This window comes from Eretmochelys imbricata, chromosome 5, assembly GCF_965152235.1.
Source record: "Eretmochelys imbricata isolate rEreImb1 chromosome 5, rEreImb1.hap1, whole genome shotgun sequence".
NCBI classification, from domain to species: Eukaryota; Metazoa; Chordata; order Testudines; family Cheloniidae; genus Eretmochelys; species Eretmochelys imbricata.
The window spans coordinates 71,785,046-71,812,478 of NC_135576.1; the positions used below are offsets into that span (position 1 = coordinate 71,785,046).

The 27,433-nt window shown below is 41.2% G+C and overlaps 2 protein-coding genes across 7 annotated transcripts in view; one reads left to right on the top strand and one right to left on the bottom strand.

The window, feature by feature from the left end:
• SRP19 (signal recognition particle 19) overlaps window positions 1–5,284 on the top strand; it is a 33,325-nt gene extending 28,041 nt beyond the window's left edge. For all 6 annotated transcript variants that reach the window (XM_077817318.1, XM_077817319.1, XM_077817313.1 and 3 more), the window contains 2 exons: window positions 4,776–4,890; window positions 4,968–5,284. The gene's annotated coding sequence lies outside the window, so the exon portion shown is untranslated. The remainder of the gene's footprint in view (window positions 1–4,775; window positions 4,891–4,967) is intronic.
• Window positions 1–26,714, bottom strand: REEP5 (receptor accessory protein 5). Its single transcript, XM_077817312.1, has 5 exons — window positions 26,428–26,714; window positions 25,517–25,610; window positions 9,650–9,788; window positions 4,935–5,103; window positions 1–3,317 (listed from the first exon to the last, which is right to left on the bottom strand). The coding sequence occupies exons 1-5, from the start codon at window positions 26,543–26,545 to the stop codon at window positions 3,268–3,270; spliced, it is 570 nt and encodes a 189-aa protein (XP_077673438.1). The 5' UTR covers window positions 26,546–26,714; the 3' UTR covers window positions 1–3,267.
• Between the last annotated feature and the right edge of the window lie 719 nt (window positions 26,715–27,433).

Consider the following 27,433-nt stretch of genomic DNA (forward strand, 5'->3'; position numbering starts at 1 on the left):
TTATTCCAATACTGTAAGATACTGCTCTTTATTTATATCTTTCTGTTCAGTACATTACATCTTCAGCACAGACAAATTGGCTAAGATATACTAATTTTTCAAACAGCTGCTGGGAGAAGACTTACTGAATGGCCAGTGCCCACAGGAGTTATTTGCAATTACAGAATGGGTTGCTGCAGCAATCTTTCCCTTCCCCTTTTAAGACTACTTGACTGAACAGGTTCTGTTAATTTACATACCTTTGAAAAAATCTTCTCACTTACCTAAAGATTCAATATATCAAGCCCAAAAGCAATTTAAGAGAATGTTAAGTTGTTGTACAATTTGAATTTCCTATACAGCAACTTATTAGCAGTAATGCAGCACTCAGCTTAACAAGCAGCATCAAGCCATTTAATTTGTGTGTCTACCTGCAAATCAGTTGGAACAAAGAATTGTTTTTAAAAAAAAAAAAAAAAAAAACTTGAGGGATGTTGCACTAAACATAGTGTTAACAGCTGTCTGATCAAGAGGGCTTTGTTGTAAACACAAAACATTTAACTATTCAGGTCTGAACCTTATTTAAGAATACTAGAATAAACTTCCCCTTACACCTATCTAAAAGGGCTTTGCTACCCTGAGTGGGGTGAAGTTTAAAAGATGGGATTCTTCAGAATAAAAATTAACTGGGTTGAGTATCAGGAAGTTTAGGTTGTGTCCCTACAAGGATGAATGGCTGACCTTGGAAAGTCTCTAACCTCTTGTTTCCCACCTCTTTAAAATAGGGACAGTATTTAAGGGCTCTATAAAGAGTCATTTGTTTACTTATATAGAACTTAGTTCTTTTCAGTTACTGAGCACCATACTTTATGGGTATTGCTGCTGTTAAACCTAAAAATTCTCAAGTGTTTTAACATCCTTCTAAAAAGGAAACTGGCAGCAATGTTAGTCGCACAAGCTGAGAGGCTTGTGCAGAGCGGATTTCAAGTGCATAAAACAAATTAAAATGGGTTTTTACCCCCACAAAATTCCACTAAAATGTAGCACTGAGGATGATAGTAAAGCTTTTCCTCAACTACCTTTACATTGCAATTCTTAGCAGAAGTAAAACCTAGAGGACTACTTCTAGTTTGTTTTTTTTAATGTTACTTTGAATAATTAAGTACCCATCACCCACCCCTTGAGCTCTTCTACCTAGAACCTTTGCTCTGAGGCATCCCTAAAAGTAGGGCAAGAAACTCAGTTTGAACTGAAAGTTCCAACAGCCCTTCCCATTAAAATTCTAGAGGACGGAGGAGGCAGGGAATGCTACAACAGCACCCAACAGTTATTTAAGGGTAGGTCACAGTTAGTGAGGAGATCTGCCTGCAGCACTGCTCTACCTGCTCAGTTTCAAAGTTACCTTTATCTGTTGTTCTATGCATTAGGCCAGCTTGTAGCAAAAAGTGGTCATAAAGCAATGGGGAGTTTTACAAGCCAAATATACACAATATATACTTGTCTGCAAGCTATGCTATTTCAAGTTCTCCATTCAGCATGCAAACCTGGCCTTTTGGGGGGAAATATACCTAAGTCACCCACATGCCTTACTAGCAATTTATTTTATTTTACCTCCCGTTTTATTTAAATTGTTCTCTTGATTACAGATTATACTCTAAGGTGTACTTGATACCTCTTCATTAGTCTAGCTTTGATGTAAAAACCTTTTTTCAGCTATAACCCTGAAGCTGCTATATTACATTTTTGAATTGTCTCATGCATTGAGAGATCCCGGATGGATTAACCCTTGCTGTCTCATTCTCAAGTTGGAAAATTCAAAGTGTTTCTATGGGAAACTAGAAACCTTCACAGCTTTTATTTGCTTCTCTACATTAATTGGAATGCATGTACCTTAAGGAAAATGGGCTGGGCCACAATTATAAATATGGAAAAGTTTTTTAAAAATGCTGTAAAGCCAGCAAGCTCTCAGGAAACATCACTAGGCATAACGACAAGGAAGAGAACATGTAAAACTATAGAATTGTTGTCTACAGTGTGAGTATATCTCACAATTCAAATAAAATAGCAATGGTAACAGTAGATGCAAGCACAGATTGTAAAGGGGCAAAGTGTTTTGACTTGTAGGAATTATTTTTAAGGCTTTGGTCACATTTGTGCTTCTCTGGTTCTGTCCAATTAAGTAACCTAGATGTTTTACTTCTTCCCCGTAAGAGGTTTTTTGATGCCCAGGCATTTTATGGGCTCTGATTTGGTGCGTAATGGGGAAGACCCACATCTCCTTATGTAGCCAGAGCAGACAACACCTTTTGCATATGTAGAAAAAGCTCAGGACAAAGGGGTTGATGGGAACAAGATAAGAAGCAAGCCCCATGATTACAGTGTAAATTGTAACCGACTTCAGCAGATATTTCTACAAATCATTGCAGTAGATCTGATTTTTTTTTGTACAGTTGCTTTCTGCTTCTGAGTGTAATTTTATTTGTAAGGCACTCCATTCCTGAACTGTTTCACATGCCAGTTACATTTAACAAACAAGTCAGGGGTTATGCTTCAGTCAGTTTGTACCAGGAGTTCAGTGCATCCATTTCTGGCAAATAACTTCACACCAGTATAACCCGGGTCATTTGCACTAATGTGCTCTTTTCTATGTTTAAGAACTACCCATTTAATATTGAACACACACACACTTTGTACTGAATACTGCAGGTTACAAGTGGTACATGCAACAATATAGAATCTCCATGACCAAGTGCATAGTGCGGTTGGCTTCACTCATGGGGAATAGCTGTATTAAGCCACTTCCCTTTGATAAATTATTTCCTGTATATGCAAATACATGTGCATGAAAATCCAAGTAGAACGCATTACTTTTGCATACAAAAATGATACGTTACAGGAAGAACCAGTCAAATGTTAACTGTAAATACAGAGAATGCATGCACAAAGAAAAACTGTGATGTGCAGAGCCTGTGGGATATAGATATAATTTTATTTAAGTTTGTGTTCATGGCAGGATGAGACACTATTGAAAGGTCTTTCCCCTGTATGGAGATGAATAAGATAAGTTTTCAATAAGCTTTAGATACTGCCCATTGCACTGCATTTAAATAGAAGTGCTTACTTTCTATACAGACAACATAAAAGTAAGCAAACTTACAACACATTCCTTTAATATATCAAAAATGTTTCCAAGGCAACATTATTAAAATTATTATACCACAGTCCCCAGTAACATCGAGCTGTATAAAGGAGGTGGGGGGGGGCAACTTTCTTCATCCTGCTAACAGTTTAAATGCCCTTCTTCTCATCACCCAGTAAGTTCACTGTAGCTTTCTTGGCTGGAGGAGGGGAGAAAACAAAGTGTTAAATTTCTATTCTGCTACAAATTAGAGGCCTGTGTAATCACTACTGGCTGCAGTTGAGAGACAAATCTACATTTTACCTCCAAATGCTGAGGGAAAACCAGCCATTTTAAAATAGGCAAATAAAATTGACAATAGGAGTGGATCAAAGCTGTGAAGTTTCGTAGAAACAGATTCTGTGAAAATTACAGCAAACCAACCATAGATTGATAGCACCACAGTGAAGATCACAGACCAACTTAAGAAAAGAGCACTATTTAATATGGGATGTACCAGGTCTAGCTGTAATACCTGAAGGTCTGTATATTTTGAAAGTTTCACTATAACATATGCAGAGCATGAACCAGCCCATCAGTCAGAGTTGGCTGTAACAACATACTGATTTAGCAGGTATATGCAAACCTTAGTGGCTGAGGGTGTTTAAGGGGGGAAGAGAAGGAAAAGAGAACAAGAGGGCAAGACTCAAGGAAGAGGAACATGAAAAAGACAGGAATAGAGAATACAGGCAATAACTAGGAGAACAAGAATAGTTGAAAAGAAATAAGTTATTGTGCTTTAAACCTTATCTACCAAAACAGATGTTTGTCTCAGTAAAGGTCATGCATCAGAAATGTAGGAAAAATAGGAAATAATGAGTCATTTACATTCAGGGAGGAAAATAGAGGTAAGACAGAGAACAACAGGGAAATCAAAGAAAACTCCTAAAAAATTATAAAAGGTTTTCTCCCTTCAAATTTAGATTCAAACACTCCAGAAAGTTCAGCTACATCTCCTTCCTTCATCCATATTTTACATGAGGCATTTACAGTGCAAATTTCCTGCCTGGTTTCCTTGGGAGCTAAATAAGTGCAGAACACCCTCCAGCCTTCTTCCCCCCATGCAAGCCCCTGTGAACCATTTTAGCATGCTGCTTGAGCTCCAGCAATTGTACATCTAGGAGTCACTATGGAGATTTCACTTTTCTCCCGAGACATAAATCACTGTTTGGTTTTTTTGTTTGGTGTTTTTCATTTTGTTGTTTTTTAAAGAAAAAGTTGAATTGAGACATTTTGGTTTCTGGGAGGGGAAAAATACAAACACTTAATAGGTAGTAATGTTTCACCTCGTGTTGAATTCCAAGTAATATTAATTTGCCATATAAAACATTTGACACTTATGCCACAGCACCAAACTCAAAGTACTTCAGTGACCCAGAATGCACTAGAATAGTTGTATGGATTGCCTTGTGTGATGTGCTGAATAGATTCTCAGACTAGTACCACCACTTTATGGACATGCTAAGCTGTTGTAGGAACAAGCAAAATAACTGGACCATTTCACGCAAGCAGTGTCCTTCAAGAGACTTGTTGTTTAATGTAGACACACACTAAAGAAGTGGTACTTGCTGCATCTATGCCCTCTACAGTTGTCTCTCTCCTTTACTTTGCTCCAAAGGGAATTTCTGCACAAAAACCAAGACAACACACATCCCTCCAGATATCTGCAAAAGCAGCATCTTTTAAGACCAAAAAATGATCATTTTAAAGGCATCAGCCCTGAAATCATAAAGGTAAATTCCCACTCCTTGAAGTAAGTTTACATTCTTGGTCTCACCTTCTTTAGTAATGACATCCGCAGTCTCTGCAGCTTTGTCTTTCAGATCCTTCACAACACTGTCCAATTGAGCCTCGTGCTTCAAGAAGAAAGGGCGGATAATTCGGTGGTAGAGAAACTCTGCTCCATTGGAAGGGCTTGGAGCCATGCACCATAGCAGAAAGCCACACTGCACAGAAAAAACAAAATCCAATATTGGCGCTGAGAGAGGAAGGATGAGATTCAGAAGATCTGGGTTCTCTCCCTTACGCTGCCACAGACTCAGTGACTTGCCAAGGTCACTTTTGCCTTTTCTACACACAAGCTGTGCTGGTTTAATTAAACCTATATAGTAAAGTGACATGCACAAACCCCCCTCCAGCATGGATTCAGTTATACAGATATTGCTTATTTTCATATGAGAAGGGGAGAAATAAGCTATACCTGTTTAAGGCTTGTTTATACCAGTAAAATTGCATCCATAGTAGGGGACTGTACTGTAGAACTGGGTCAGGGGTATGGTTTTGTTGTTTCAATCCAGTATTAATCTCTGTGCCTCAATTCCCTGGCTGTAACATAAGGATAATACCTCACAAGAATGTTGGGAGGATAGATCTTTTAGCATATGAGAGGCTTATGTACTACTGGAATTGGCAGTACACACATTTCTATGGCAACCATCCCAGTACAGATACCAAAAAGAACATTTAGGTTGCAAAGTCAAAATCAGAATTAGTCAAAGTCAGCACCTATGCAACCTAAATTAAGACTTTTGGTACATATATAGCAAAGGTGGGCAAACTACAGCCTGCAGGACCGTCCTGCCCGGCCCTTGAGCTCCCAACTGGGGAGGCTGGTCCCCGGCCCCTCCCCGACAGCCTCAGCATGCCACGCCACCAGCATAGGAGAGGGCTGCACTGCGGGGGCAGGGAAGAGCAGCAAGGGAGGCTCACTTGCAGCCTCAAGGGAGCAGGCGGGAGCAAAGTGAATGCATGCGGAGGACTGAGGAGGAGCACTGGGCGGCCGCAGCCACCGGCTGGAGAGAAGTGGCGCTTTGAAGGAGAAACCGTCACTTCTCTCCGGCTGCGCAGCTGCCCCTGCTCCTCCTGAGTCCTCCGCTCATGTCTGCAGGGCTGCATTCTGAAAGGGGCTTTAGAGGTGGGGTTGGATAGGGCGTGGGGTCCCGGGGAGTCCCAGGAGGGGGCGGTCAGGGGACAAGGAGTGCAGGGGTTGTACGGGTTGGGGGTTCTGAGGGGGCAGTCAGAGGGCAGGAAGTGGGAGGGGCGGTTAGGGTTTGGGGAGGCTCAGCCTTCCCTACCCGGCCCTCTATACAGTTTTGGAACCCTGATGTGACCCTCAAGCCATAAAGTTTGCCCACCCCTGACATATAGTGTGAAAGAGGACCTGCTCTGAGGATGAATCAAGATTGCATAGTGAAGGAGGCTGTTTTCTGAAGGACACCTACCTCATTTGTTGCAAGATTTGGCAGGTGCAGAGTCTCATCTCTTTTTCTGTGGTCCCCTATCTGATGGCTAAGCAGTTGAATGCTGCCTTGGAGAATTTGATGCCACCCCTGTCTCTGCTACAGAATTTCTATGTGATACTGGGCCGGTCACCGAAAACAAGTTTCAGATGTAGTCACAAAGTTCTCTTCATTATCTGGGTGCTCAACTTGAGACCTGGGGTCTGATTTACAGAAGTGCTGAGCACTCTCAGCTGCAATGGAAATCAATGAGAGCTGTGTTTTGGGAGCTTAAAATGCTAAGTACTGTGAAAAATCCAGTTTTAGGTGTCTCAGACTGGGCACCCGAAATAGCAGATCCTTTTGAGTTTAATATCTGCATCTCAGAAACTATGAGGAGTCCTTGTGGCACTGAAGAACATGAAAAGATGGGGGTTGCCATACCAACTCTAATGAGACAAATCAATTAAGGTGGGCTATTATCAAAAGGTTTTTTCTCCTCCTGCTGATAATAGCCCACCTTAATTGATTGCTTTCTTCTTGTTCAGTATGTGGCATAGGTCTGCCTTACAGTGCTTCTCCAATGTTAATTATCTTCACAGCACCTCTGTGCCGTGAGTGAAGTGGTGGTTATCCCCATTTTCCAGATGGAGAACCGAGATGCAGAGAGGTTTCAGAGTGGTAGTCATGTTAGTCTGTATCAGCAGATTTAATTGATTTAAGGTGGGCTATTAGCAGCAGGAGAAAAAAAAACCTTTTGATAATAGCCCACCTTAATTGATTTGTCTCATTAGAGTTGGCATGGCAACTCCCATCTTTTCATGTTCTCTGTATTATATATCCATCTCTCTCTTCCTACTGTATTTTCCACTCCATGCATCTGATGAAGTGGGTTGTAGCCCACAAAAGCTTATGCCCAAATAAATTTCTTAGTCTCCAAGGTGCCACAAGGACTTCTTGTTGTTTTTGCTGATACAGACTAACATGACTACCACTCTGAAACCTATCTGCATCTCAGTTCTCCATCTGGAAAATGGGGATAACCGCCACTCCACTCACCGCACAGAGGTGCTGCGAAGACAATTAACATTGGAGAAGTACTGTAAGGCAGACCTATGCCACATATTGAACAAGGAGAAAACAAAATATTGAATAGGTGCTCATTTAAGTGAACCCCATTCATCTTATACTCTGAATGAGGTAAGGGGTGTGGGTGGGGGGAGTAATGACACAGTAATTCAAGACTGTATAATAATCCAGCACACAAATAGGCTGAAATAAGGTTGCACCTTAATCCTGGTATTTCTTAATTTTTTAAGTGCTTGATTTTGCAACCTGAATGTTCTTTTAGTGTAGATTTTTGGTGCAATTTCCCAAGTGGATTTCACAGATATGCTCACAGCAGAGGAATGAGGATACTCAGGAATTCAATTCCAGGTTCTGAAAGGGAGTGTTCTCCAGTGATCAGATCCTTCTTGCCCATTCTTTTCCCTCTCTAAAAGTTTGGCCCCTTTTGCCCAGTACCCTCTAACAGTCCCTGTTCACTTCTGCTTTGCCACCCCAGCTTCTCCTCCCACTCCTATCCTACTGGCTCAATCAGCACCTCTTGTCTAGACTCCCTTCATAGTCTCCCTGTCCAATTTCCTTTCCAAGCCAGTCCCAGTCTCCCTTTCACCCTGAACTCCCAGTCAGTTTCTCTCTTCCCTCCCCCACTGGTCTCAGTCTCAAGCTCCTTGTTCCAATCTATTCCACTTCCACGTCTGACTTTTTGACCCCTATGCATTTGAGTCAGGCAGCTTACTTCTCCGTGCTGTCTGGGTGCCAGCAGGGGGCATAGAGAACTCAGTTCTAGGGCCTCTCTCTAGCTGAGAGCAGCTGTCACAGGGGAAGTCCTGCTTCACCCCTCCAGCCATTGGCTAGAGCATGCTCAGCCATGCAGGGGTGGGGAAACGGCGTATATTCAATCAGGTCCCGTGTAGGGGATGGAGAATGTTAAGTGAACAAAGAATTTTTGAAGATTTTAGAGGCTAAACTCTCATATCTACTAATTGTACACGAACTGCAATTTTTCATAGGCTTGTAACTTGTCTTATTTTCCACTAGGATTTTACAACAAGATAGTTAACTTGATGTATAAAAAAAACAAAACCCAACTTTTCTGAAATGAATAAAAAGTCCTAACATTGCATTAATTAACTGGACCCTTGCGAGAAAGAAGCATGGCCCTCTCAAGAGAGGGACAATAGTTTCCTTCTGAATCTTTAGCCAGGATCAACTGAACAGTTCAGTTAAGGGCTTTGAGTAGAATCTTGGCTTTAACATAAGCTGTTTCCTGGGAGAGAATATCAAACCGTGTATCGTATTGCAATCATACAATTTTAACAGCAAGTCAGTATTGCAAAAACTTTGATGGACTAAACGAACACTTAGAATTCAGCATTCTTTGCAAACAGTTGTGACAAAAATAGCAAAGTGCAGAGATGTGGGGAGAGAGAAGCAAGAGAGAAAAGCAGCCCACCCAAAAAGTACATAACAGTCAATTGCTCAGTTAAAAAGCTACTCAGTTACCTGGAGCTTCCTCCACCCAGAAGTGTATTAAAAAAATAGCCTATTGAAATGAACACAAACAATGTAATGTTTAAAAGTCTGGTAATATCACATCTTTGCTGGCAAAGACAGCCTGAAGCAGGTTAGGCAAGTTGTAGTTTGGAGTTAAAGTGTAGCTGATTATTTACAGCCTGCTGAAAGCGTTCATGGTGCTGCAAACATAGTTTAGTGACAAAGTACTGTAACTCCAACTCTGCTCTTTCAGAAAAACAAGGACACATTAAAGGACATCTGAAGCCCATATGATCCAAATCTATATCTTCACCCCCTGATTCTCACACCCCCACCACCCAGTACACAGGATTTATACTTTTTATTGTGGTCTTCGGAGTTACTTCTGCTAATCCCATGGAGTGGGGGCAAATGCCTTAGGTCCCTTCACTGCATGGGCACATACAGTCATATTGTCTAAAAAATTTGGCTAGGGACTCAACTACCCTATGCTATACTCCTCCTCCCTGCAACTCTTGTCATTCTCTTCATTCTCCCCCTAACCTCGAGAGTTCATACTCTTTGTGCCAAAGTGACAATTTATATGCTAATCAGTTTAAAAGTTAATTATGACCCAGTACCGGGGAATCTTACTGCCATCTACTTCTTTAGTGGATTCTACATTAGATATATTGAGAGATTCTTATTTTAAGGGGAAAAGGGTGAACCAACAAACCTTCAGCATGTAGTAGAAAGGGAACCAAGACAGAAAGATATCAGAGAAGAATTCTGCTATGCTGAAGATACCATACACAACCCAGTAGGTCAGCCACTGTGTGTCATCATCTTTGTTGGGGCTTTCGATAGCCTTGATTCTGAAAAGGAAAGCATAACAGGTGAGCAGTTCAGTTATGCCACCTCATTTACAAAATACAAGGATTTGTCCCAAATCTGTTATGATATAGTGGAGAGACCAATCACTTTGATTTGCCTGTGCATATGTACGTGGGAGGATAGGCTGAAACATTCCTTTCATACAGAGGACTTGCCCCAGATCTTTGTACACTAAAACCTTTCTATATATGAAAGAAGCCAAGAAACTCAAATATATTTTTAGGTCTCCTACTTCTGACTTTGATGATAAAACATACGTACATACATAGACATCAAAACACAGACAAATGATTTGTGGCCTTCCATTCCAGTAGATGGTTAAGAAAAGGTGAGATAATGTTAGCAGGAATAATGTGGAGAGTCCACCACTGAACCAAAGGTGTTCCACCTTAATGAACCACATGGTCTTTCTGTTCACATGCTAAGGTAATAAAAATGTTCCAGGTCCCTGTAGACAACAAGATAGAGCTCACAGAAAGTTCATTTGCTGTTACATTCTTGCTGGTCACTAAAGAAAGTTACTCACAGGTTCCATAAGAAAGAGCACAGAGACCGTCCCCCTCAAATCATTGGAATGCACATAGTGCTTCTGCATACTATTACAGTCTAAACAGCAGAAATGAAATGCAGATCTGTGCAAGCCACTGATTTGATTGTACTACAGCTCCCTAGATGAAAGCCGACTGTACTCTAGATTAACAGCTTTTAAAGTGCAATGATTATCTTAGCGCACAATGATTCTGCATGAGCAAGAACCCAAATTTCATACAAGCAGAGGCAAAAACTGAAACTATGTGGCTGACCTGTGTCAACCTGCATGTCATATCAAAGCACCATTTACCTGTGCAATGCAATATAAAAAAAATTAAACAAACAAGCTCTCGTTAGAAAACTAGTGTGGATTCAAGAAAGTCTTACCAGAGCCTGAATTTTAAGTGAACAAACTTACTCCGTAGCTCACGAAAGCTTATGCTCAAATAAATTGGTTAGTCTCTAAGGTGCCACCAGTACTCCTTTTCTTTTTGCGAATACAGACTAACACGGCTGTTACTCTGAATCTTGTTATTTTGTGGACCAGAAGAAAGGTGGTAGGTAGCCTTTATTTTAAATTGGATCTGAGCATGTACCTAAGTGATATGCCAAAATGGACAGTCTCTACATAAAAGAATAAATGGACACAAATCAGACGTCAAGAATTACAACATTCAAAAATCAGTCGGAGAACACTTCAATCTCTTTGGGCACTCGATTACAGACCTAAAAGTGACAATTCTTCAACAAAAAAACTTCAAAAACAGACTCCAAGGAGAGACTTCTGAATTGGAATTAATTTGCACACTGGATACAATTAACTTAGGCTTGAATAAAGACAGGGAGTGGATGTGTCATTACACAAAGTAAAACTATTTCCCCTTGTTTATTTCCCCTTCTACTGTCCTTGTAAACTGCTGGAAATGGCCCACCTTGATTATCACTACAAAAGCCCCCCCCCCCCCCCCCCCGCTGTTAATAGCTCACCTTTCCTGATCACTCTTGTTACAGTCTGTATGGTAACACCCATTGTTTCATGTTCTCTGTGTATATAAAATCTCCCCACTATATTTTCCGCTGTATGCATCCGATTAAGTGAGCTGTAGCTCACGAAAGTTTATGCTAATAAATTTGTTAATCTCTAAGGTGCCACAAGTACTTTTTTTTTTTTTTTTTTTTGAAGAAAGAGCAGAGGTCTAGGAATCCTATAAATCCTAGAGAACGCCAGTGAAATGCTACCACTTTGGATAACTTTGAGGGAAATTCCAAGGATTGAGTAGTAGTTAGATGACCCAGGTTAACAGATGTACAACTTATTTGTGAATGTGGCAGTACTGGAAAGAATGTTCTTTTGGGTAATTCTATAGTAATAGGATAAAGTGTACTTACCCAATTTGGTTGGTCATTTTCTTGTATATATTATTCCTTTAATATTGTTTGTTGAGTCTGAGGGGAGACCATCAGTTGCACAAGATTTTTTTTGAAAGTCTGTAATAACGTTTATTGAGCCCTGTAATTCATAGCTACTGACAGTTCTGCCTGTGAATGCCACCTCTGTTTTATGAAATGCTAGACTCCTTATAGTGCTTCAGATCCTGGTTCTACAGGTTAAAAAAAACCTTGTTACACTATTGATTTTATGTTTTAGAATAAGCACTGGAAAAAAAACTCACCGGTTGACTTAACTCTCTTTGACCAAATTATCTTGAAGCACAGTATGACACAAATATATTGATTTAACTTATTCGTTATCTGGACACGGTAAACATCCTCAAATTTATCTGAGATCCCACAGCGGGATATTAACAGAACCTGCCATGACCCATCCAGCACAGTTAACCTGTGGTGCTCAAGCCACTTTGCTGGCACAGCAACTGGAAGAACAGGCTTTTCAAAGAGTGCTGTTAAGGACTGCATTTTCAGTCCATTGCTGCTCCCGCTAACACAGCACTAGTATTACACCATGGGCTGGGTGGGATTTTGAAGCAGTGACAGACAGGAGAGGAGGGAGAAAAGAACTGCATTGATGGTCTAATAGCAAAGCCTTCCCCATGTTTAATGCCAATAGGGACCTAAATTCCATGGCAAAGTTTTTGCTTCACTCTAATGGCAGACTGGAAATGCTTCAATAGTTGCATTTATATTAAAAATGGACATTTGGAATTGTGGGCAAACACAGCTGGATACTTGTGCTAAAGCGATCAGCTTTTAAATAGTTAACAATTTTGAGGCATGGTTCAGGCTCTCCAGACTCAGGAAGAGACCACTGCATTTGCTGAGATTCTGTTCACATTTCCAAGGCTGTCTTCACAAACATGGAGACTATTATGTTTTGTTGATTTGTTTGTTTAAATGAATTCTACAATTTCGCAGTAAGGGGCAGTTCCAGGATATCACAGAATACATAGAGCTCTATTTGTGTTAGCCAATATTAGCTGGGATAGATAATCCGTGCCCTTTCTCTGTGAGCCAATAGGGACTAAGAGCTCTGTTGAAACAAAGCACTGTGAAAGGAGGAAGTGCTCTAGTCTTTGGTAATCTGCTGTGGCCAGCTGAAGGAGCTGCAATTTCCCTAATCAACTCAGAGAGAGAGAGCTGCATCTGTGTGGCCCTGGGGAAGAAAGGAACACCGAAAGATCAAGGGATAGAAGAGAACAAAAGTGTGAAATCCAAAAAGTGAGGGAGACAGCCCCCCGCACCCTAAAAGGAAGTGAATAATAGCTGACAGAGGTGGTGTTATATTTGGATTAGCTCTTCTCTATTTTGGCCCAATAGCAAGAGTTAAATAGAGGGGCTGCAGAGTGCAATTTAAAGTGTGGGAGGGCACACAGAGGAAGGGGGAAGAATGAGTCTGCCCTGCACTCACCCCACAGTGGCTCCTGTCCCACAGGGCTGGGCTGGCCTGGCTCACTGCTCTAGCCAGTTGTCTTTCAACACGGCATGCAAATGGGGCCCTCCCCAAACAATACCTTGACCCCTCCCTGACTCAGCCCAAGCTCGAGGGCCTGAAAGTGTTGAGGCCCCCCCAGCTTTGCAGCCTATGGTTAAACATTTGTTTTTGGTAGTGCCCATGATGTGTTAGGTGCTTCACAATCAATCAAGATGAAAAGAAAAGGAGTACTTGTGGCACCTTAGAGACTAACAATTTATTTGAGCATAAGCTTTCGTGAGCTACATATATACTGTATGCATCCGATGAAGTGAGCTGTAGCTCACGAAAGCTTATGCTCAAATAAATTGGTTAGTCTCTAAGGTGCCACAAGTACTCCTTTTCTTTTTGCGAATACAGACTAACACGGCTGTTACTCTGAAACCAATCAAGATGAAGCAGTCCTTGCTCCAAGGAGCTCACTAGCTCAGTAAAGCAGTCAATTGCTTCTTGAGTGCCAGCCTGCGCAATGTTGCCAACGCTTGTGATTTTATCAGGAGTCTTGAGATATCTGGGGCATTTCTTAAACCCCAGATCTTGGAATCATGCAATTATGTGAGAAATTTGGGCTCTTCTTTTTTTGGGGGGGGGGTGGGGGGGGGCCTGAGGTAAATTTCTAGCCCTGCTGGTTTCAAAGAAGAGCATGAAAACATGAACCTTACAGGCTCAAAAACTACATGGAAAATAAAACATATCCAAAGTTGATTTTTTTTTTAAATCGTGTTTTTTAAGCCAGCCTCAATGAATGCTTGAAGATGGGAGTACTGAGAAACTAAGTCTCCCGCAAACCATACTACAAATTTAAGAATCCCTGCACCATTTGAAAGTGATGCTGGTGGGAGAGAATATCTGCCACCACTCCACCCTTGCCAAGCAAAACCAAAAGCAAGCACTTGTCCCTAAGAACTGATGTTTCCTTTGGAGCCTGTGTTGTACATTGCAAGTTATGAATATAAAATGGGGCTGATATTTACCTACCTCTTTGTATTGCTTAGAAGCATACAGATAAACCCCACAATTATGAATGATAAAAGGGATATTTGGATTTATAAAACAAGACAATCTTTTATGGTTATGTGCAATAAAAAGGAGGTGTTTGTTACACCAAACAGATAATTGTGTATCTACACTGTGCAGTTAACCTGGGCTCTTACTCAAGTTTTAACCTTAACCCCCCCCACACACACACAGAGTTCAAGAAAGTAACCTCTGACATAGCTCTGGAAGTGATTTAAGCCCAAGGCTAGCTTACTTTGCTGAGGGTGTGGCTTAGAGCCCAGGCTTTGCTTTAACTTGAGCTAGTACCCACCCACTTTTCAGGGAGGATGCAAGCAAAAGTCACTCTAGTGCTGAATGTCCTTCCCACAATTCCTCCCTGAAGGACAGACAACTTTTCCCTCAATTGAAAACTGAATGGGTGGAAAAAAAGTCTTAGGATTTTTCTCAGCACCAGGAACCATGGGATATGTCCCCAGATGCACATGGGCAAGTGCAGATACAGTAAGCACATAATAATGCAGGTAGAGGTTTTGCTGTGGGGATGCACCCAACGTCCCTCTTGGTCAACCTGGATGTCCAGAATCAGATGCCAGTCACCTAGGTTAACTGTGCAGGGTAGACATAGCCTTAATACTGTCTATTAATCAACTGACGTAAAACATTAAATTCACAGATGGAGTTGCGTATGCTGCAAGAACCAGAAGGTAACCCCGCTCTGAAGTGGTCTTATCTAGATGCTATGTGATAAGTCCACTGGGGAGGAGGAAAAAAGATATAATCTGCAATCATTTTAAAAAGATATCTGTCACCCCAGCTAAAGTATCATGCGACACGTCAGCTCAGAGTAAGTACAAATTACATATGTCTGCAATGTGTATATATAATACTATTCCATATTAGTTTATTGGTGCAAGGGAAATGGGTTAAGTGCATCATCTCTGCTGATTTCAGTTTACAGCCGCAGGTTGGGAAGGCTCAGAGGGGCAAATATTTGGAGCTGTACCCTGCCCCATAGACAAACTCTTCCTCTCTCCATCTGCCAAGACAAATGCCAGTGTAGACCCATTACTGACACATGATTTTCCACCCTTTTTAATTACTCTCCACTATTTTATGAGAAAGCTACAGAAAATGCTTCACATTCAACATCAACAAGCACAATATAGTTGTTCAAAAACCTGAAGACAAAAATCTTAGCCATTGATAAGCCTGGCAATTGTTACACTGATATAAAATACCGCTTGTTTAACTAAAAAAATTCACAAGTCCTCTTAATAAATATACATATATGACTAAAAATATGTAATCAAGTGAAGAGGAAACAAGATAGATAATCAATGTATTTAAAAAAAATTAGCTTGTTTAAAATTAAATCAAACATCATGGGAGACACCTAGGGATGAAAGCAGAGGCCACAATGAAGTGCCAGCCATTTGAATACACAGGGTGACAAGAATACATTACTTATTTACTCCTTATGTTACACAAGCTCTGCATCAGTTCTAAGTCTTCAGCTTCAGTACCCTGGTCCCTAAATATGTCAAGAGACTGTTTTTTTCTATTCATGACCATCAAAACAGCTGTATTCATACACAATAGAGTTGACAATGCCAAGAATGAAATTTGCAGGATTTTCTCTGTTGCTCTCTCAGGGCCATAGAATACATTTTCACTAAAATTAAAGTCAACATGAATCCTACCAGTTCTAGAGTGAAGTGTAAGACCCACTGTCTTGGTTACTAGGCTAGCTGCACCACTGTCCCTTTGAGGTCTCCACCAAGTATATCCCGCACAGGTGACAGGCCTTAGAGCTTTACCGCTCCTGGGGTGGAATTCCTCAGCTTTCCCACTCAGACCAGGACCTGGGTTATAGCCCCTTATGTATCGACCATGATTATTTCAGCAGGTCCAACAGTGTTTGGCACCCACAAGCCCTTTGTCTCCAGGAGCCTGTGGCAGCACATTTGCAGTGACATGAATAGCTTCCTCAAAACAAAGCACAATTTATTCAAGCAAGGGGTAAAATAAAAAGAGGCCTACTCGCATGGTCTTAGTTACACCACGGTAAATTCCCTCAACCCAGCTAACTCCATCTGTGGCAGGGAGAAACAGCCTGTACTGTAATAGGTTTCAGAGTAGCAGCCGTGTTAGTCTGTATTCGCAAAAAGAAAAGGAGGACTTGTGGCACCTTAGAGACTAACGGTAGCTCACGAAAGCTTATGCTCAAATAAATTTGTTAGTCTCTAAGGTGCCACAAGTCCTCCTTTTCTTTTTGTACTGTAATAGTTTGCTTTCTCTGGACATCCAGTCCAGTCAGTCTCTCAGCTCATACAACGCTCCCTCCCTTTTCTAGGGTCTTGATTCAAAAGCTCACTTTTTTATCTCAGGCTTTAGCATTTGGGAAAGTAAACTATTCTCACCTAGATGTAGCCAGCCAAGTAGTTTCTTCTCCCATTTGATGACCCAGTGGTTATCTTAACTCCTTTGAAGCCAAGTACCTGAAGCCGTCCTATCTGTTTTACCTTTCCTGCTCAACATGGGGCAGGAACAGGGTTAAAAACCCCTATACAGCCTCCTTTGATTTAACTATGCATTTAGTCAGCCAGCAATACAAAATTGAACATGGAAATAGTGTCGCACAATATTAATTTAAAAATACTCCATTCCAGTTCATCATATCCACCTTGATAATAGCTTTCTCACAACCACCACACTAGTGAGTTGTTTATCATGTTAGTTCCTATTAAATAACTCCCCCCACCCCCCCAACACACACACTCTCACACATGAAGAAAGGGTGGGAGAAACAGTCTTTCAAGTTGATTGTTGGTGACCAGATAATAGGTTATAACAGCACTAGATAGTGGAATTGAGGATTATTTACACTTCTACCTATCCAGCCACAGCCCCCTTATATCAAACTACCATGCCAAACTAAGATGTTTCATCCACACTTCCAGTATTGGCCACACGCTTATATACTAGAAACAAAATCATCTATCACGTACAGCCTCACAGACTAGAACTCAGGCTGAACTCCAGCGTCAAAACATTTTTTCCATTTTACCTGAAAGGCAGAGGGACTAAAAAAAAAAAAACACATTACTTTCTGGTTTCATCCAAAAAGTATATTTATATGTATTATATTGACACTAGAGCTGGCTCATAGTTTCTGAATGAATTTGTCAAAAAAAGTCCTTTGTTCAGAAAAAATAAAAATTTTCACACCATAAAATTATTATATATGTTTGCCTTAATGTGGCTCTGACCTACAGTGAACCCCTGGGCAGAGATAGAGGATCAGAATTAAGTTGTTTATGGAACCTTCAATACATTTCTAGCCCTTCAGTCACATGCAATTTTCCTGTTTGTTTAAAAACAACCAAACTTTAGTTAATGTGACTCTATAGAGCATTATTAAATGATGAAGTTTCAGAAATAACATGCGAACGCTAATATTCCTGTGCAGTTTGTGAGAGCGTAGGTTTGTTTTGCATCCAAAACAAGTGAAATGAAATTTTTAATCTCGTTATTAACAGCACAACAAGCAAGGGAGTCTAGATTTGCTTTATCGATTCAACCCAAACAACATACTACTAAAATGAAAGATGTGTACTGAAGAATAAATAATATGTCAAGTATGAAAATGCACATGGAACAAATGAGATGTTCACAAGTGGCTAATGCCCACATGATCTATTCACTGAGCAAATCAGATTGTAATAGTGATGAACCAAGAACTAATAACTTTATTGCGGCTAGAGTAGTTTGGGTACTTTGATTATTTTTATAGAAATAAGTTGTTTCGTACAATCTCCACTGTCTCTTCAATATTTATTTCTGAACATATCTTTACTGAACTTCAGCATTTATAGTACATCACATTGCAACAGGACAGTGGTCTCCAACTAACCTGAGAGAGACCTTGTCATGCACAATACAAAAGAACCAAGAACATTTCATTTTTATCTTAAATCATGACTCAGTATAATATTCAGCACGTCATCTGCCTTAACAAGTGACAGGAATATAAATTACAGATGAAGTCAGACTGTGAGATACTGGCACCAGAGCAGTTTTAGTATGCAAATTTTAAAGGTAGGTTATTTTACAAAGACATCTTTGTTGCAATGTTATTTGTATACTGAAAGAACAGGTAACATGTAATTTATGGTAGCTCTAGCATTGAGACCTACTAAACTACAATGTTCTTAGAAATGTAAAAGGAAGGAAATACCTAAAAATCACATGGTATAGCTTTATATTTTTAATTAAAACCTAAAAAATGGACTGGCTGCCAGTCCCAGTCCCACCCCAACCCAAAAGCTTCTATAATACTGATGTATGACCAAATAACAATGCAAATCATTGTCTGGAGATTGAACTGTTCAAAAAAAATATTATATAGACATGAGATATAAAATATCTGTAGGGGATTTATTTAAAAACTCCTGTGATTATGGCACATAGAAGGTGACAGTGGTGCCTACAGAAATGTGTGGCTCCTCAACAGCATTTTCTGATACAAGAGACAGTTTCCAGCAGATTGAATCATCCCATGGCTACATTTATTTTAAAATCCATGAACATCCAATAGAAGAAATACTACAAAAGAAAGCTAATCTCTCTTTGAGACTGAGAATGTCAGCTCTGTTGGATTGTCGTATCATGGAATTAGTCAAACAGAATTCTAAACCAATAGTGCTCACCTTTTCTGCAACCAGCTAATTAAAAAGAGTTACTGAAACCATCTTCCGATTTTAAGTGAATTAACTAAGCCAGAAAACTTTAAGTTACCAGATTCCTTTTGACAAGATTCAGCTATTTGGCAGGGAAAGGCTAAAACATGGAGCTGTGATGCTTTCTGAAGCTGTGATGCTACTAATTATTACTATGATTAGGGTTAGCAATCCACATATACAGTACTTCCCTTTATGCGTACTAGGCATTATATATCCTTTTAAATTCTTTTGCTTATTATTAAAGGATGGAGTCCAGCAATTGAGAGATGCCAAAAGCTGTTACTGTAAATGTCATGGGAAAACCTTGGAATTTACAGTGCACACCAGATCACTCATGTAAATAAAGCATTATAGATGTGCAGAATTAAGAACCTAGGGATATGCCACTTTCTCCATTGCTTTCTTTTCTAAGATGAATGCTACAGGCTTTGTTTTTCAGTATTTTATGTCATCAGTCTCATTAGTGCAGAAGAGAACACAATAAAGTGGTCTACATACAAAATAGCTTTCGTTTTAAAACTGATAGTATCAATATATAAAGAGCAAGGAAAATGAAGTCACACAGAGAAAACCTGTCAATAAAAGAGAATACGGACACTATTGCTATCACATTTCAAGTGGTACCAAACACGGGTTTTTCCACCTGTAGGTAGGATAAACACTTTCCTGGCAGCACCATTAGTTAACTAAGGGGCGGGAGAGAACCTGGAACAATAATACTTTAATTTGGAGGGGAGAGAAATGGAAGCATTCATATCTGTTCCCACTTTCCTTCTCAAGTGATAAACTTTTTACTGAGTATCTTTACAACCAGGAAGAGAAGCAACACCCTCAAAGCATACTGGTTAAAATATACAAACACACACAATCTTAGGCCAGGTCTACACTAAAAACTTAAATTGACCCTCCTACATCTCAGTGGTGTGAAAGATCCACACCCTGGAACAAAGTAGTTTAACCAACTTAATCCCCAATGTAGACAGCGCTAGATTAATGGAAGAATTCTTCTCTCAACCTAACTACAGCTTCTTGGGGAGGTGGATTAATTACAGCAATGGGAGAACCCATCCTATTGCTGTAGTAAGTGTCCACACTGAAGTGCTACAGCAGCATAGCTGCCGCAGTTTAAGTATAGACATAGCCATAGATAATAGAAAGGCTTTAAAAGGCATAGGGATAGAAAACAATAGCTGGCGTCTGTAGACTCCTGCATACTTAAGTTTGCTATTTCTTGGGGACCCTTTAATACATGGTACAGACTCCTTATGCAATAATGAACTTGCATTCCACCATACTCAATAGACTATTGTGTGTTTGTAGTTACTGATATATTTGTTTTGAAAACAAATGTTTTTTTGTTAAAAAAGAAAAACCTGAAGGGTGATTCTTTCCCTACCCCCTCTGAAACTACACACACCTCCTACCCATCCACTATACTTGTGTTTAGAGCCTTCCTTGATTGTTTCCAGTACCTTCTCACCTACACAATATTGAAACACCCTACTAATGTGCAGCCCTCCTTCCACAGTCTCTCTCTCCCCTTGAACTTAGCATTTCATACTACCAACCAGACCTTTCTCAACCACATGGCACTTGCATTTTTAGCCATACTTCTTGCAATTGACAATGAACTCTACCACTAACAGATCTCTCAAGTATAGTTCCTTCTTTGTCTTCCTCATTATCACATCCTGCCCTTGGCAAAATTGTCTAAATTCACACAAGGGTATCACATTTTATGCAGAAGGTGCCCATGTTTATATATGCTTCACTCTTGATTCTTTTCTCACTCTTTCAGCCATCAAATACTGACTCTTACCTCACATCTTCATTCCTGGCTACCATCCCTACCAAAAAACACTAACTGTATCCAGATACTACCTGAAGCTACTTTCTGCCAACACACACACACACTCTCTCTAACCCCAAGTAATTAGTCTGCAACATCCCCCCTTCACATGTGCAATACACACTCCCTGTCAGTGGGGGGGTAGCAGCACATTAATTCATGGAGAAAGGACGGGGGGGGGGGTGGGAAAATCTGTGTATTTGGAGAGGCAGATGTTAACTAAGTGGGAGGCTTGACAATGGTGCAGGGGCTTCCACCTTCTCTCCCTGTGCAGCTGTGGGTTCCAATAATGCAGGCCTACATGGAAGCTCCTCTCCCTTCCACTAAACTGTGGGCTCCTGCTCCATCAGCAGCCAAAGGCCTGGTCTAGAATGGTGATTTGCCATAACTCCAGCCAGTGACTTAGCTGTCCTGGTGCAGCCTTTAGCATTGGCCGGCAAAGACACCACTTGCACCGGTGGAGTCTATCCTCCTTGAAACCCCAGCATAAGCTACATTAATTCAAAGAGCAGTTACCTGTCTACACTGATCACTAGAATCAGAGCAGATCCCTATTTTGGCAAGGCCCAATTCAGTTTATTTAAATTAAAAGTGATTTGTTTTGCCTCAAGATGTTGGTAGGTATGTTGAATCAGGAATGCAGTGAGAACAGTTATTTTGCTATGGGGCCAAAAAATCAAGTGTTTCATCCTTCCAATAGGGCGAAAGTCTAACTGGGTTCAAAAAAGAATTAGATAAATTCACGGAGGATAGGTCCATCAATGGCTATAACCTAAGATGATCAGTGACGTAACCCCATGCTCCCAACCCCTAAACTCAATCCACTAGACTATGCTGCCTCTTATTACATGGGTATTTCTGTTAGTTTTCTGTAGCTTAATCAAAATATTAATAGCATAAATTAAGCCAAAGCAGCAGAGTTTAATTATGCTTAACTGATTTTCTGCTTTTTGACATTAGCACTAGGAGTTAGGCAGCTTTACTGCTTCAAGCGACCTTATTCTTAGCAATTACAAAAAAAAAAAAAAAAGCAAGTACATTAAAAGAAAGTTTCAGATGATCCTCATCACTTAATCAACCGAAGACGCTTCCTGTTCCATTTTTTAAGTGTATACATGTTTTACATACACACACAGCTAGCAATTTTTTAATATATAATTTTTTTTTGTTAGGTAGTTCACCACCACTGGTTACGAGTGGGGCTACATTGAACAGACTAATGCTCTGCAACGCATAGGAGCGCAGAGAAAGTATTGATAGCATTATTTAAGCACTGCCAACAAAAATGTTTTCTAATATTTACCTCTTCCCTCGTTTAGTAGTCTGACTATTCCCTTTTTCAGAGTTAAAGCTGTCTGGAAATAAAAAGTTTGCTTCTAAGTTCTATGGCAAAGGACAGTAGGATTGGGTCCTTGATCGTATCACATAAGAGGAATAAGTTTAGACATTGGCAATGTAGTTTACACAACACACATAAAGGAACATCACCAACTTAAGATAAAATAATCAGACTTCTTGAAAATTTTTACCTGATAATATTACAAACAACACTTCTTTTCCATTATACTGATTTTAGATTAACTGGAAAAAATAGATTCCCCCTCTCCCTGCCAGTTTACTTTGTGCATTTGATAACACTTTATATTCGTTTTCACTCTATAGCTCATTTCCCTGTTGTGTGAAAGACTCTCAAAAACAAGGAAAAGAAAAGTGAATAGGAAGATACAGTTAATTGTAAAACCATACAAATTAGTAAGGGGACTTGTGTGACAATGCACAGCTACTTTCAAACTCGCATTCTGAAACTGACTAAATCCTTTGTGCATGTCTGTTTTAAAAAGAAAAAAAAAAAAAGAGGAAGGAGTGTGGTTGCCACAGGAAGCAACCCAATATTAAAATCCTAGTGTCATAGAAGTTAGAGATAGAAGCTAACAATTAAGTGTGTTCCCACAGTCTGCTTGGTGTGGACTGGGTTAGGGGAGACGGGGACTTGATATGGTCTCTCTCCCACATGGCTAGCAATACAAATGAGCAGCATACCCATCCTGTGAATGAGTAGCCAAGGAAAGCATGTTTTTGCAGCAGTGTGCTTGAGTACTTTGTTAAATGTAACTTTAAATGAGACAAGTTACTAGACATACCATGAAAATTAAACTTGGACCCACTTTGTTCTAGAAAAAAAATTGGGAAAAAATTTGTTTTTCCCCCTTCACCTTCTGAGATCTGAATCATTTTAACAATGATGCAGCTATCTGCTTCGGTAGCAGTCACATTAAGACCCTGTGACAATATTCTGCATTTAGCTCACTTTAAGAAAAGGAGTACTTGTGGCACCTTAGAGACTAACCAATTTATTTGAGCATAAGCTTTCGTGAGCTACAAATCACTTCATCGGATGCATACTGTGGAAAGTGCATCCGATTAAGTGAGCTGTAGTTAGTCTCTAAGGTGCCACAAGTACTCCTTTTCTTTTTGCGAATACAGACTAACACGGCTGCTACTCTGAAACCTGTCATGAGCTCACTTTGTTTTCCCACCTCCAACATGAACCACAGCTTTCAGTTTTACCTTCAGCAACTGTCCCAAGAGCGTGTTATTAGTGAACAGGACTTTTCTATCCAACACCTTTAAGGCAGATTTCACTAGTATTGTTATACTATTCAGCATACTTAAATATGTGCATAGCTCTCAAGAAGATCCAATAAGTTATGCACTAAAATTAATCAGATATCACTGCTAAATTAGTAAGAAGGAACAGTTTATCCTTACAGCAAGTTTTGATTAGTGGAGATCCTGTAGTATGTAATTTTAAGTACTCATTCAACGTGAAACAATAAAATCTAACTTAAAATGCACATATGTTAAAAATGTGTTTGTAACAAGTTAATGTAGTGCTTGTGAAAGGTACCAGATTGACTGCCCTTGCTACAGAACAAGTTCAGACTGCATCCCCATATTGTCTTGTGGATTTTTTAAAATATTTTTAAATCTTCTCTCTCTCTCTGTTGTTTACTGTCAAATGCTGCTCCTTCATGTTATTTCTAGCCCCTTCAACAGCAAAGTCATTTTGGAGCAAGGAGGCCTCCTTAAATATGGATCTATTCTCAGATCCTTTATACAAAGCTGTTTGTTTGATCATGGCCTAAGTTGTATGCTTACACTAGATCACTGCTCTAGTGAATATCTTGAAGTGTACTCTAAACTAAAATATCCATATCAGTCTTATCCAATATTGTAACAATAGTAATTATTTCTCACTCTCTCATACGTTGCATTTGCTTCTAGTGATGAGATTCAACCTTTCATTAAGACATTACACTTCAAAACCGTAAGCTGGAACATAATTAGAACAGGTTTTTAAACATAAATACCTTTAACATAATACCTTACCATCTAGCACATGAAGAAAAAATAATGGGGGGTGGGGAGGATGCCAGATTTTCATGTTTCCACTTTAACCATGTAAACTGAAGTGAGTTTTCTCATTACCGACTAACATACTAGCATAAACTAAAAATGATCGAAGGAGTGATAAAATTCAGGAGTATGGCACTTTGATGCCACAGGCACTACAAAGAGTTTAAGCTAGATGACTGCGATTTTGCAATGGTAATTAAAAAAAAAATCTTTAAAAAACAGCCACTAAAATTGGAAAAATGTGACTGCTTCCTTCTATGGAATTGAGATATAGTAAAACAGATTGTTCTTGTAATGGAAAAGTTCATTCAACAAATACATACACAAGAAAAGCACCAAAAAGAGGATAGGTATTTAGAAATGTGGCCACCCTTTCAAGCATACTCAAAGGACGAAAGCCCCCTAGCCAACAAGCTAGAATCTTTAGCCAAGTTCTTTGAATATTATGCTGATCCTGAATAAGTAATATATAATGCACTATGTTAATGTTTTATTGTAACTTTGCATTAATACAAAGTTTCAAAAAATAAAATAAACCAGCTAACGTTCATGATAGAAAAGGCAAAACCCATGGAAATATTTTTTAAAAAGTCACAGGCACTGCCTCTGCATCCAACTGATATTTGATCTCATGTATGTTTCAGAAATTCCAACTCTTTATTAGCTTTCTGGGCAGAGTCTCAACTTTACAGTACTCATCAGTTTACTAAACATTGTTCAGTTGTTTTGTAACAACATCTGCCCACCCGGGTTGGGAAGGAGATAATTTAAGAAATAGATGATGACTTTCAAGTTTTAATTTAACAGCTATAATCTATACCAAGGGCCAGCCTACAGAAATAAGCACCCAATGACTTAACGTTTCACCTTGTAGTAAGGAACCCTATTCTCATAGTCAGAAATCCATAGAGACACTGTCTTTTTAAAAAGCTTCAGGCAATGTTTTCACAAACTGTGAACATAAGGCCCTTGGGAAGTTTCACCATCTGCACATTCCATTAGCACCTTCATCCACCAGACTGTCTCAAACTTGGACAATTTGAATGCCAGAAGAGAAAAGAATGAACAGGACAAAATCACCACAAACTTGAAATGCTACAAACATTGCCTAAAAAATTATCCGCAGGGAGGAAAAACAGCAATGGAATAGTTCTCCCTCTAGAGAGGTGCCCCCCTCCTCCCCTTTCAGATGGCCTGTTTCGGGGACACCACTGTGCAGGAGGGTGCGTTTGAGGCACTTACGAGATGTAGGCAGGATAAGCGAATCCGATCAGGTTGCACAGCAGAGATGCTCCATAGCCGATCACCAGGTACACGGCCAGCACGCCAATGATAGCTACCCAGGGAGAAAGCAGATAGCGCATTAGAGGGGGGAAAGCGACCGGTTATAAATAGACGGGGCGTTTTCTCAACGACTCGCGACCGGTGGGAAAGAAACCAAGCTATCGAGTCAGCCACTCGCTCCCCCACTGCGGCAGGGAGCCCCACTCGCCTACTGCCAGCCCCCGACTAGCCAGCCCGGGGAGCAGCTCCTAACCTGTGACACTAAAGGGGTACATCGCGCCGGACCGGGGCGGGAAGCAGAGACTCCAGGCTCAGACACGTCAGCCGCGCTGGCTAGTCAGTTTCCACCTCCTGGGAGTAACTCGCTCTTTCCCCTCCGCCCCGTTGCATGCAAACGCGCCGGCTCAGATGCCATCGACTGGGGGGGTTTTCCCCTGGAGAGAGGGGTTTCTCCCTGTGCGATATTTTGGGGGGGGGGGGGAATTGACACTATGGCTCAGCAGCTTCCATGAAATCGCCCCCAGGAGAAGGCAGGGGACGCAATAACTGGGGGGGGGGGGAGAGGAGCTGGGCTGGCGTAACCGGAGAGCACAACGTTGCTGCTGTCGCTCCTCTTGCCTGCCGCAGACACCCAACCCCAGACATTCCGCCTCCGCCCCCATTGCCCCTCTGGCCGGCCACAGGCTTCCCCACTCCTCCGCCTCCGCGCCGAAACCCGGTTACGTAACCCAGAGCCGGGAGGCCACTCCTCGGCAGCGTGTCCCCGGCAGAGCCGCTGCCCGGGCTCGCGGGCACCGACCCCAGCTCCTGCCCGCAGGCCGGGCGTGTCCCAGGGGCCAGCAGCGGCGGGGAGCGGGGCATTCACTCACCGATGGCGATGTAGGATCGGCTCACCCCGGTCTTGGTCTCGATTTTCTCCAGCAGGCTGGTCATGCAGTTCTTCTCATGGAGGAACGTATCAAACCGCTGCCTCATGGACGCCGTCATGGCGAGGCCGCTGGGGCTGGAGAGCACGCAACGCCCGGATCCGGTCGCCCAGCCTTGGCACTGCGAGGCAGGGGCGGCGGCGGCGGTGGCGGCTCTGCTGGCTGGAAAACCCTGGCCGAGGAGGGGAGGAGCCGGCGGTGGCACGCGGCAGCATCGCGGGATACGTGATCTGAGCGTCGGCCCTGCCCAGCTGCCCTCCCCCGCCCGGGCCGCACTGCAAACACCACGCCCGGCCCCGGCGGCTGCCGCAGCAAGGGCGGTTCTGCAGGCGCCTTCGCGGTTGCTATGGCAAGAGAGGAGGGTGGGGGATGATCAAACATAGGCAAACGGGCCAGGCTGTGGGCTGAAGGGCGGGGAGGGGCTGTGGACACATTTTCCCGGGACGTCAAACCCTCAGTAAACACAGCCTAGCGCACCCAGCGGGGTTAGTTCATGCGCTACATGGCGGCAGCGATCTAGTAGATGGCCTTCTCCGGTTCTCATCCCCTCTCCCAAACGCATCTCTGGCCCCTCTAACAGTGCCTAGGTATGTGTGATATCAAATTAGTAAACGGATACTAATTGGATGCTTGGCTGAAAGGTCAAGAAGACCTGTCACTGGGAAGGTGTTGAATTTTTGGAACTTTAGTGATATTTTGTGCAAATAGGCCTAGGTCATCATTCTTGGTTGGAATCCATTCTTATTTTATATTTGTTTACTTTTGACAGGGCTTACAGTACCCAAAATTGTATACGGATTTCACAGATTAAATAGAAGACACAGTCTGTGCTCTCAAGTGCTGACAATCTAATTATAAATCTGAAGCAATGAGTTAGGGTAACAAAATAGGGAAGGGATGAGGTGAGGAAGAACAAAGTTTGTGGTAATATGACTTCACTTTTACTGGG

Coding starts and splice junctions, on each gene's coding strand:
- REEP5 (XM_077817312.1), bottom strand. CDS start 26,545: ATGACGGCGTCCATGAGGCAGCGGTTTGATACGTTCCTCCATGAGAAG. Junction 25,611..26,427: donor CCGATCCTACATCGCCATCG/GTGAGTGAATGC, acceptor CTCCCTGGGTAG/CTATCATTGGCGTGCTGGCC. Junction 3,318..4,934: donor GGATGTCATTACTAAAGAAG/GTGAGACCAAGA, acceptor CCCCTCCTCCAG/CCAAGAAAGCTACAGTGAAC.